The 11747-nt window shown below is 43.4% G+C and overlaps 2 protein-coding genes and 1 long non-coding RNA gene across 5 annotated transcripts in view; 2 read left to right on the plus strand and 1 right to left on the minus strand.

Moving 5' to 3' along the window:
* Positions 1–1098, plus strand: part of hdlbpb (high density lipoprotein binding protein b) — a 44772-nt gene extending 43674 nt beyond the window's left edge. Inside the window, exon 28 of the mRNA XM_032511313.1 lies at positions 534–1098. Coding sequence (XP_032367204.1) covers positions 534–626 — 93 coding nt within the window. The 3' untranslated portion in view covers positions 627–1098. The remainder of the gene's footprint in view (positions 1–533) is intronic.
* Positions 1099–2901: 1803 nt separating this feature from the next.
* Positions 2902–11747, minus strand: part of neurl4 (neuralized E3 ubiquitin protein ligase 4) — a 27401-nt gene continuing 18555 nt past the window's right edge. For all 3 annotated transcript variants that reach the window (XM_032511312.1, XM_032511311.1, XM_032511309.1), the window contains exons 24-29: positions 9857–9950; positions 9659–9766; positions 9416–9560; positions 8887–8999; positions 5121–5280; positions 2902–5012 (exon numbers count right to left, since the gene is read on the minus strand). In XM_032511312.1, coding sequence (XP_032367203.1) covers positions 4808–5012; positions 5121–5280; positions 8887–8999; positions 9416–9560; positions 9659–9766; positions 9857–9950 — 825 coding nt within the window. In that variant the 3' untranslated portion in view covers positions 2902–4807. The remainder of the gene's footprint in view (positions 5013–5120; positions 5281–8886; positions 9000–9415; positions 9561–9658; positions 9767–9856; positions 9951–11747) is intronic.
* The window catches only part of LOC116686328 (uncharacterized), a 1998-nt gene continuing 662 nt past the window's right edge, over positions 10412–11747 (plus strand). The window contains exon 1 of the long non-coding RNA XR_004331221.1: positions 10412–10448. This is a non-coding gene — a long non-coding RNA (uncharacterized LOC116686328). The remainder of the gene's footprint in view (positions 10449–11747) is intronic.

The following is an 11747-nucleotide window of genomic DNA, read 5'->3' on the forward strand; positions in this document are numbered from 1 at the left end:
CACAGGTTTTTATTTGCTTTAAAGACATTGGATGGAAACACACTTTCACCAGCTTTATTCACGAGTTTTTTTTTCACCAAACTTCAGATAATTTGATTGACAAGTGGATGGAAACTTAGCTAGTGACTTTTTTCGAAATACTATACTTTGATGTTTTTGTGAATTTTTCGACATACTATATACAATGACTATTTCATGACTTTTTTCAATACACTGTAGCATACTATGACTTTTCTTTGACATACTATACTATGACTTTTACACACTGTAGCATACTATGACTTTTTTTTTGACCAATGATGTTGTGGTGCCTTTTTTTGACATACTATTCTATGACAGCATACTCTACAGTCATTTTTTTTGTTTGTTTTTTACCTACTTTACTATGACTTTTTTTTAGACATACTATACTATGACTTTTTTATGACTTTTTTGATGTACTATACTTTGACTTCTTTTAGACATGCTATACTATGACCTTTTATGTAATATACTATAACTTTTTTGAAATATACCATATCTGTTTGTTTCAGGCTCCTGACATGAGCAGTGCAGAGGATTTCCCCACGTTTGGGACAGGTGTGGCCCCAAAGCAAGCGTCTGTCTGGGGTCCAAAGAAGTTCTGAAGAAGAAAAAACTTCTGTAAAGTAGATGATGAGAGACGAAAGAATTCTCTAATCAAATTGCTGCTCACCTTCCCTACTCCTCCTCTTCTCTTTGGTGACCTCCTGCCTGTCTCTTTCTCTGTAAACTCCTTTTACTGTCCTCCCACAACCAGCCACAATGAATTCTGGGAGAACTATGTCTTCTTTTTTCCTCCTCCGTCTGTCCTCTTAGTACCTCCACCTTCATGTTCCCCCTGCTTTAAAAAAAGAACATTGAGTGCTCTCTTAATAGTTTTGCTGTCCTGCTCTGCCTCTTGGTTGCACCACCTTGCCGGTCTTTTGAAAATATTTGAAAAATGTTTAAATTTGTCGGTGTGCTGAATTAGAAGTGGGGTCAGAGAACACTGGGGAAATATCCTGAAGCTTTCAGGGAGGTGGTGGTTGTGTATTCCAAGAAACAATAGCTACATCTTGGATTTTTAAGCTAAAAAAAGAGGTCTGTTTTACTGTGCAAGAAGAGTTTGTCAACATGTACATCTTTTAAGGTTCTTTTCCTGTCTTTTTTACAAGGTTTCTTGTTGGCTCATCTTTTCAGTCAATAATGTGGGGCAGCAGGTGAGGCAATGAGCTGTGTGTGTGTGTGTGTGTGTGTGTGTGTGTGTGTGTGTGTGTGTGTGTGTGGTGTGTGTTGTGTGTGTGTGTGGTGTGTGTGGTGTTGTGTTGTGTGTGTGTGTGGGTTCAGAAGAGGTTTTTCACCCACAAGTGTTTGTACAGTAACTGCCCTTTTAATTTATGTTGGAGCTGGGAGTAAAAACAGCTGCTGTAGTCGACTTTGTGGAGCTTTTGTTTTGAAGTGATGATGAATCAAAAGATGTGCGTCCTGCGCCGACTGTTTTATTTATTCAAAAAGGAGCCATTTTATTTGGACTACTGTGATCATGCGTTTTTAGAAAAGCACTCACTGTAGCTTGATGCTTACGTTTTGCTTAGGAGTGAATGCTGTATGTCAGGGTTTGGGGACATGTTAAAAGTTGTTATGTGTAAGTGTACAAAGAACTTTTTCGCTATTTTTTTAAACCGTGGGATTTTTTGTTGTTGGTTTCTGGCATATTTGGAAGACTGTATGTATGTGTGTGCGTGTGGAAGTTAATGAAGCTGAACCAAACTTTTACATCGTCTTTGTCCGTTTGTCTCTCTCTCCTCAGAGCTCATTTAGAGGCTTTTCTTCCTCTTAGCTCGTCATAAACACTTGAGTTTTTCTGTCAATGCACACAACGCTGCTTTAACTCTGACCTTCCCAACCACATAACAAACTACGTCGTATTTGGCCCAAATTTGAATAATTTAAATTAAATTTTACTTGTGCCTGGAGTCTTAAGCTAATAGTTTAACAGTTTGGGAAATGCAGGTACTGGCTTTCTTTCCCGTGAAGGATAGATTATCACTGTCAAGTTTGTACCATTAGTTCAGAGCTGGGGTCAGGAGGTGATTAGCTTAGTGTAGCATATAGACTGAAAGCTGAGGGGGAAAGTAAAGAAAATAAGCCTATACCTCTAAAACGTACTAATTCACAAGTAAAATCTTGTTCATGTAATATTAATACAAACAGAAATGCATCAACGACAAGTTGTGGTATTAGTTAAGGTATGTCCTGCAGTGATTTCAACAAATGTTAACACTTCTGATCTCTATCTAGTAATCTACCTCTCAGTAAGAAAGGAAATTTCTCAAAATGTCAAACTATTTGAGAGGGCCAGGAAGGGCTTGGGACCAGATTGGTTTAGATAAAGAAAAACAAAACTCAGGGTCCAATTTAAAAGTCAAAGCTGGTAACAGATTAGTAAACAAAATCGACTATGCAACCCAACAGCAGATCGGTGTCTGTCAGTGGTACGTTGTTGTTCTTTGCTACAGTTAGGGCATCATCATAGTCATACATTTGTGGGACAGCAAACAAGCAATTGTTTATTTTTAGTTGTTGGAGTCTGTATCTTTACATTACTTTGTGTGTGTCTGTTCTTAAATGGCAGGAAGGCGCTGCCCCCGAAGCAGCCATTTCTGTAAAAAGTTATGAAAAAATCCACTATTGGCCTTAACGAGTAATTAGTCTACTGCATTTTGGAAAAGGTGTGAATGAGTAAGTATGCAACACTGCAATAACATGTCAGTGACCGGACTTTTTTTCCTATTCTAAATAAAATTAAATAAAAAAAGAAATCAAAAGCTCCATCAGGTTGTCTTTTCTTCATGACATCCTTTTTTTCCCAGCCTGCACCAAAAACAACTTTAACCATCCTTCTGTGCATACTGTCCGTCAGTTTATTTTTTATAAATCAGGAAGATTTGATTTGTTATGTAACAGCCTGTACAACGCAACATACAGAAAACAAATAAAGAGAACAATACAAATGAAATTGTACAAAGCAGCACTGGGCTGTAAATAACCCATATCATAGTTTTCACATTTTTTGATTGGAAGTTTTTCCTTCTGCTAAACCCCGTAGATCTTCCATCAGTCAGATCGCAGCTGCTCTTAAAAGGTGACTGAGCTTCTTCAATAATAATTTTTAAGTTTGACTCATCAAAACTGTGCCTTGAAAAATGTTGGGGTTTCATGTTTTGTAGCAGGGTTATCAAATTGTTGACTGAGAATGGTAAAAAGAAAACACTTTGGAAAGCTGTTCACATACAATCAACCATCAGGTGGATGTTTTGGATGAAATAAAACACTTGTATGAAATGTAAATCAATGATAGTTGACATAAAAGAATGAGCCCTAATGAAGAACATTCACATGTAAACACCAGCGTAGGTTGTGGGATATTGATGACTTGACGTCCTGCTGATCTAGAAACTACACGTTGGCTCTGGCGGTCCTGCCAGGTAAACAGAGTCCCACATGACTGGATGATAGATCAGAGTAGAGCAAACCATGAGGGGAAGCCAGACAGCGGGAGTGATGTGGAACACCACTCAAACCTTTTGGCTTCAGTCCATGTATCTACATTTTGTTATTAAAAAAAAAAATCTTTTTGACATGGATTATTTGCTTTTTTTGCTAAAAGTTTGCTCAAGGATATGTTTGATACTACTCACGTTTGTATGCTCACATGAATATTTCCCATAAAAACATAAGAGTGGCACCAATCTTCTCATCCTACTTTCAGCAAGAAAGAGAAAAAGTGCATTTCCCAAACAGTCAAACTTTTACTTTTTCCCCTTTTCCTGTATCAAAACTTACCAATTCTGTAAGTAAATATAATTTATATATAGTTTTAAATATCTCATAATGGATCATCTTTGTCCAAAGTCAATTGTTCTGTCTGAAGTTCCAGTTTTCTCCTCAGTTTAAAGCCTGTGAATGTTTTTGATTTGACAAGAGGAGTCAGATGTTAGGGGGCCCACACAGAAACGCTAACTGATTATCAGGAGGTAAATAAATCTTCTGATTCTGATGAAGTTGCTAATTTGGAGAGACGAAGAGAACAGCAACATACAGTGGTACATGTGTAAACATTTCCTCCAGTTCTAAATCCCCCCCCCCAAAAGAAGTCACAATCACAAGACACTCTTGGGTTCATTCTCAGATTCAAGTTTCATTCTGTTTTTCATATTTTTGTGAAAACCTCTTTTTTTTATTATTTATTTTAACCACGTTTCAGTCTCTTTAGGTGACAGTCCGTTAACGTGCAGGTTGGCAGGGGACAGCTCCTCCCAAATTAAAAAAATACCTAACCAGAGCAGATGGATTCGTGTTAAAATAAGTGCCAAAAGGTCAAGAAAAAAATAGCTGTTTGTGTGTGTGGGAGAAAATATGTTGGGGAAAATGACAACAAAATTGTGGCGAAAAAAAAAAAAAACTGTAGAGAATGAACAAACGTGTCAAGTCAATGACAAGTTAGTTTAAAAATCGCCCACGTGTGTCCAAAACATAAAGTGCAGGCAGTGTCTGTTCTTCTTTGAAACCGCCGTAGCTCCCGGCCATTAAAAGAGTCCAAGAGCAAACAACCAAAAACCAACAAAATAAACAAAACAAATCAATAATGCTGAATTGTCAACAATCCACAATTGGAACAGCTGGATTCCAGAGGAGTCTCTCGCTCAAGGCAGGGGTTGGATTTGGTTGTCAGTTTATTCAAAGTACGAGGAGCACCACACGGACCCTCCCCATTTCCACCCGAATGCCTCACTCGTTACTCCATTCACTCGACCCGGATCAGCAGTCCGTAGAGGAGTGTGCCCCCCTGCTCTTTCGTGATCCACTCAATCTCTGAGTTGCTGAAGCGAGGGTCCAGGGGTTCGCTGTGGCCAAGCGTCTGCGGCCCCACTTTGTAGGAGCCTGGACGCACACACACCTGGAACCCAACCTGAGCCTGGTGACTGCGGTGAGAACGAGGGTCCTGAAATCTGCACAAGGAGATGGAAAACTATCAGTAAATGCTAGCTCTTTACTATAGACAGGCAGGTGCAAACCTATCAAATGTATTAGTGATTTTCTGAACCATGTAGACTTACTGCACTTTGGGGGCAAAGAGCTCCATGCCGGAGTAGCGCATGGTGGGGGAGAGACGCACTTTGGGAACCTCTCTGCCGGGGGCGCTGTTCTCTTCTGGCTCACTGTAGCCATTAGGCCCCTCCGCCTTCACTGGGGACACTGAGAAGATGGACGACGTCCCTGCAACAACAAAATGCATTCATAGTTTAGACCATAGTTTTGCATAAAAAATGCCACAAGAAATCAAAGTATAGTATGTCAGTCTATAGTGTGTCGTGAAAAATGTCATTAAGAAATCATATAGTATAGTATGTCATAAAAAGTCATAGTCTATAGAATGTCATAAAAAGTCAGTCTATAGTGTATCATGTAAAATGTCATCAACAAATGATAGTATAGTATGTCATGAAAAGTCATAGTATAGTATGCGCAAATTAAAGCAATTAAAGTATATCATAAAAAAGTCATGGGCCCACCACCTGTGGGAGGATCCAAAGGGGTCGGGTGCGCTGCTACATGGGTGGCAGCGAAGGTCAGGGGCTTCGACGGACCAGAACCGGGCGGCAGAGGCTGGCTCTGGGGACGTGGAATGTCACCCCTCTGTGGGGGAAGGAGCCGGAACTTGTGCGGGAGGTGGAGGCTACCGGTTAGATCTGGTGGGGCTTACCTCTACGCACAGTCTCGGTTCTGGAACCGTTCTCCTGGATGGGGGTGGACTCTGTCCTACTCGGGAGTTGCCCTGGTGTGAGGCGCGGGGGGGTGTGGGATACTCACAAGCCCGGCTGAGCGCCGCTGGTTGGAGTTTACCCCGTGGACGAGAGGGTCGCCTCCCTACGCCTGCGGGTGATGGGGGGGAAAACTGACGTTGTTTGTGCATATGCACCAAACAAGAGTTCGGAGTATCGGCCTTCTTGGAGACCTTGAATGGAGTCCTGTATGGGGCTCCAGTAGGGGACTCCATAGTTCTGCTGGGGGACTTCAATGCCACAGTGGGCAATGATGGAGATACTTGGAGAGGCGTGATTGGGAGGAACGCCTCCCTGATCTAAACCAGAGTGGGTGTCTGTGTGGACTTCTGTGCTAGCATGGATTGTCCATCACAAACACCATGTTCGAACATAGGGATGCTCATAAGTGTACTTGGTACCAGAGCACCCTAGGCCAAAGGTCAATGATCGATTTTATAATCGTTTCATTGATCTGAGGCCGTATGTTTTGGAAACTCGGTGAAGAGAGGGGCAGAGCTGTCAACTGATCACATCTGGTGGTGAGTTGGGTCAGGGAGAGGGGGAAGACTCTGGACAGACCTGGTAAGCCCAAACGGTAGTGCGGGTAAAATGGGAACGTTGGAGGAGGCCCCTGTCGACGGACTTTCAACTCACACCTCGGCGGAGGTTTTCGTGCACCTGTGGAGGTGGGGGCATGAACCGAGTGGACAATGTTCAAAGCTTCCATTGCTAAAGCTGCGGCGGTGAGCTGTGGTCTAGGGTTTTAGGTGCCTCAAGGGGCGGTAACCCACGAACACCCTGGTGGACACCGGTGGTCAGGGAAGCCGTCCGACTGAAGAAGGAGTCTTTCCGGGATATGTTGTCTCGGAGGACTCGGAGGCAGTTGCAGGGTACCAAGGGCCGAAGGGGTGGGCAGCGGGGGTGGGAGAAGTTCGGAGAAGATATGGAGAAGGACTTTCGGTCGGCACCCAGGTGCTTCTGAAAACGTTCGCCACCTCAGGAGGGGGAAGCGAGGAATCATCCAAGTGTATACAGTAAGGGTGGGACCGTGTGACCTCAACTGAGGAGGTAATAGGGCGGTGGAAGGAGCACTTTGAGGAACTCCTAAATCCAGCTGACACGCCCTCTTTGGTGGAGGCAGAGCTGGAGGATGATGGGGGATTGTCGTCAATTTCCCTGGTGGAAGTCGCTGAGGTAGTCAACAACTCCACAGCGGCAAAGCCCCAGGGTTGATGAGATCCGTCCAGAAATGCGAAGGCTCTGAGTGTGGAGGGGCTGTCTTGGTTGACACGTCTTCAACATTGGTGGAAGTTGGGACGGTGCCTAAGGAGTGCAGACCGGAGTGGTGGTTCCCCTCTTCAAAAAGGGGGACCAGAGGGTGTGTGCCAATTACAGGGGTATCACATTCTCAGCCTCCTGGTAAAGTCTACTCCAAGGTGCTGGAAAGGAGGGTTCGGCCGATATTCGAACCTCAGATTGAAGAGGAACAATGCGGATTCCGTCCTGTGTGGAACAACGGATCAGATCTTTACTCTCGCAAGGATCTTGGAGGGGGCCTGGGAGTTGCCAACCATACATGTGTTTTGTGGATCTGGAGAAGGCGTATGACCGGGTCCCCCGGGAGAAATTGGGGAGGTGCTGCGGGAATATGGGGTGAGGGGGTTCTTCTTAGGGCCATCCAATCTTGTATGACCAAAGCGAGAGTGTGTCCGGGTTCTCGGCAGTAAGTCGGACTCGTTCCAGGTGAGGGTTGGCCTCCGCCAGGGTGCGCTTTGTCACCAATCCTGTTGTAATATTTATGGACAGGATATCGAGGCGTAGTCGGGGCGGGGAGGGGTTGCAGTTCGGTGGGCTCGGGATCTCATCGCGTGCTTTTTGCGGATGATGGGGTCCTGATGGCATCATCGGTCTGTGACCTTCAGCACTCACTGGATCGGTTCGCAGCCGAGTGTGAAGCGGCTGGGATGAGGATCAGCACCTCAAAATCTGAGGCCATGGTTCTCAGCAGGAAACCAATGGAGTGCCCTCTTCAGGTAGGGAGTGAGTCCTTACCCCAAGTGAAGGAGTTTAAGTACTGGGGTTTGTTCGCGAGTGAGGGGACCACGGAGCGTGAGATTGGTCGAGAATCGGAGCAGCGGTGCGGTATTACATTCGTTTATCGCACCGTTGTGGACGAAAAGAGAGCTGAGCCAGAAGGCAAAGCTTCGTCACGGGCAATTTTCGTTCCTACCCTCACCTATGGTCATGAAGGCTGGGTCATGACCGAAAGAACGAGATCCAGGGTACAGCGGCCGAAATGGGTTTCCTCAGGAGGGTGGCTGGCGTCTCCCTTAGAGATAGGGTGAGAACTCAGTCATCCGAGAGGAGCTCGGAGTAGAGCCGCTGCTCCTTCGCGTCGAAAGGAGCCAGTTGAGGTGGTTCGGGCATCTGGTAAGGATGCCTCCTGGGGCCCTCCCTAGGGAGGTGTTCCAGGCACGTCCAGCTGGGAGGGGCCTCGGGGAAGACCCAGGACTAGGTGGAGAGATTAATCTCCAACCTGGCCTGGGAAGCCTCGGGATCCCCCAGTCGGAGCTGGTTGATGTGGCTCGGGAAGGGAAGTTTGGGTCCCCTACTGGAGCTGCTGCCCCCGCGACCCGATACCGGATAAGCGGATGAAGATGGATGGATGGATAAAAAAGTCATAGTATAGTATGCGATGAAAAAGCAATTAAAGTATATCATAAAAAAGTCATAGTATAGTGTCAAAAAAATTACAGAAAAAGTCAGGAAAAGTAATAGTATAGTATGTCATTAAAAATGACATAGTATAGTATGTAATGATAAATGACAAAAAAGTCATAGTAAAAAAACAAATTGTAAAACATTTATAAAATACTGAGTATATAGTATGTCATGGGAAAAAAAACTCAGTATAGTATGTCAAAAGAATTACAGAAAAAGTCATAGTATAGTATGTAATAAAAAAATGAGAAAAAGTCATATGAATTTTGTAAAAAAGTCATAGTATGCCATAAAAGAGTTTGTGTCTTTGTAAAAAAGGAAGCCGTTATCTTCCTACCAGGCAGCAGCTGGCTGTGGTCCAGCGTGCGTCGCAGCGCTCCTACACTGGTGCCGTGGTACGCGATGTGCCACTTCTTCAATGCATTAGAAACCTCACAGTGGGGCTTGATCCTGCACAACGAGGAGACATGCACTTATATAACTTATTCATTAATTTTAATTTATACTGTTTATTGATGAAGAGTCATCTCTCCAGCTACCAATCCAACCCTCAAGTTCCAAACTCCTCACGGACTGAACTACTGCCACCCGAATATATATAAATATAGATATACTCATGCAACAATGAAAAGAATGTGCACATGTTAATAACAGATTATAGATACCTGGCCTCTAAGTCAAAAAACAGATTTCTTTTGATGTAAAATTTCGGGGCTTTTTGTCCCTTCAGTTTTATTTTATTGTAATAATAAATAAAGTAGCTTTACATATACAGTATATGTAAACAACTAAGATTTTCTTCAGGTTTTAAAGACATAAACATAGAAGGGACACAAAACCTGCTCCTCTATCACGTGTCTTCTCACCTGAGGGCGAAGCGGCACCATCCGAAGGGCAGGGCGTAGTCCCGGGGCGGCTCTCCTCTCTTGTAATAAGCCTCGTCACCCCGAAGCTTGTGGCAGGACTCGCAGTAGCACAGATTGTATTTTGCGTCTTCGTCAAAATAGCCATCTTACGGGTGGAGGTAAAGAAGACAAAGATCGTTCTGGTTACCTGACTTTAGATCTGAGACAGAGATCAGGGCAGAAAGGGTTCGGGGTAAAACTCACCTGGTAACGTGAGCAGGTCCTTGAAGCGGGAGCACAGTGCCTGGTACTCACAGGTCTTGTTGGGGTTGATCTCTGGAGGGGGTGTCCAGCACACACTCTCTTTGATTCCTGCATGTAGAAGCAAAATAGATAAAAGTCAATACTGAGCAGAACCTAAATTAAAAAAATGGAAACAAACAGCATCCTGTGGCTTCCTACCGTCAACCATGTCCGCCTTCTCCATATCGCCTTGACAACGGGTCTCACCATTCTCACCACCAACAGCTGGCACACTGTCTTTTACTATAGTAACCTGCCATGATGACAAAACATTTATTAGCATATCATCATGGGATTTAGTTCATAGCAATGTAGTGCTGAAATATGTAAAGAGAATTTATTGCTTTTCAGATCATTTGTGTATGGTGTAAGCCATTTTACGAGCAAAAATAAAAATCTGACTGATGTGACTGTTTTAGTGTGTCTATGCGTCTTAAAGGAAAATTTCTGCCAATTTTTACGTAAATCTTGATTGCTATAAATATATAGTACTTTCAACTGAAAAGAAATCGACCTGAATAGGTATAGGCAACATGGAGTGTCTGCAGCTACGTGTACGAGCTTCCACTGAGCTAAAAGGGCAGTTGTTGGGGCAACAGATACAAAATGCAATTAAAATATCTGTGCAACATGAACAGGATGTGACAACAAGATGTGTTTTCAACTCAGACATTGTTTAAATTCACCCCTCCGTCTCTATCCTCCAGGTAGCTGGCTCTCCCAGTTAGCTGTTATCTGCTAGCTGTTAGCTGTTATCTGCTAGCTGCCGTCGATTATAAACTTGTGTGTTCAGCCAGGCTTTTGTAAAAATTATAACGCAGCAGTTCCGTGTGTACATGTTGTGTTGTTCACCTTTCGTTTTATACCACTTTAAAAACTGATTTGCTGATATCTGGCTGCGTAGATGACATAATATAGCCTATGCTACAACACCAACAATTCAAAAGGTTGGGCTTTAACTATTAACATTTCTTAAACAGAACTTTGTATTATAGGGTTTCAAATGCGTGTCTTCCGTCGTAAACATAACGTTGTAGGCTATTGGAAACGTAGATGTATGCATTTGAGGTACGTCAATAGAAATATTGCTTCTTCTCATATATCCATGAAACGTGTTGTTGTAGCTGTTTGAGAGCCTCGCGATCACCCGTTTCCAGCCCAAGGTAACCAGTTGTTTTAGACAGTTTGTTTCTCAAACCGTGTGCTGCCCGGTGTAATTTATGACGAGTCCTTGCACATGGATAGAGCAGAGGTGGAGCAGGAGGTTATAGTGCACGATTTAATCATGATTTTAAGCCTAAATCAAGGTAACAAGTTGTTTCGGTTTGCACTGTTAAATTGTGATTCCTGTTCTACTGAGAGAAAACAAAGTTGTTTTTCACCAGAAACGTGAATGATGCGATGGTGTAGTGGACGGTGCAGTGGATTCTTAAACCATTATTTTTGCAGAAGAAGGTTCGAACCCAGCGCAACACGGATCATCGTAATTTAATTAAAAACACAATTTTCCCGCTGTACAATGTTATTGTAGTGTCATGCTCAGATATTCAGTTCAGTTCAGTACAGTTTATATTGAGGTGTGACATGCAAAGGCCAGTAAAATGTTTATGAATTTGTAGCGAATCTGTGGACGTGGGTAGCCGTTGAGGTTTACACGGCATCTGGACAGGCTCGGAAACCAGCAGGTGGAAAAACCAGAAGGCACATAACACCGGCATCCTTGCTTCTCGGAGTGATCTGCACACTAGCTAAGTTTCCAACCACTTGTCAATCGAATTATCTGAAGTTCGGTAAAAAAAAAAAACATGTGAATAAAGCTGGTGAAAGTGTGTTTCCATCCAATGTCTTTAAAGCGAATAAAAACCTGTGGTAATGACGTCACATACTGTTTTGCGACCAAATTGGTGTATCAAATTGATTTTAGAAAATGTAAGGTGTTTTCATTAATTTTTCGCACTGAATTGCACATTCAAGCAAACTTTTGCAAACAAAGTTTTTCTAGACACAATGGATCGCGCCGTCTACCAACACATGATCAATATGGGACAAG

The sequence above is a fragment of the Etheostoma spectabile genome, unplaced genomic scaffold (assembly GCF_008692095.1).
Source record: "Etheostoma spectabile isolate EspeVRDwgs_2016 unplaced genomic scaffold, UIUC_Espe_1.0 scaffold352, whole genome shotgun sequence".
In the NCBI taxonomy this organism is placed as follows: Eukaryota; Metazoa; Chordata; class Actinopteri; order Perciformes; family Percidae; genus Etheostoma; species Etheostoma spectabile.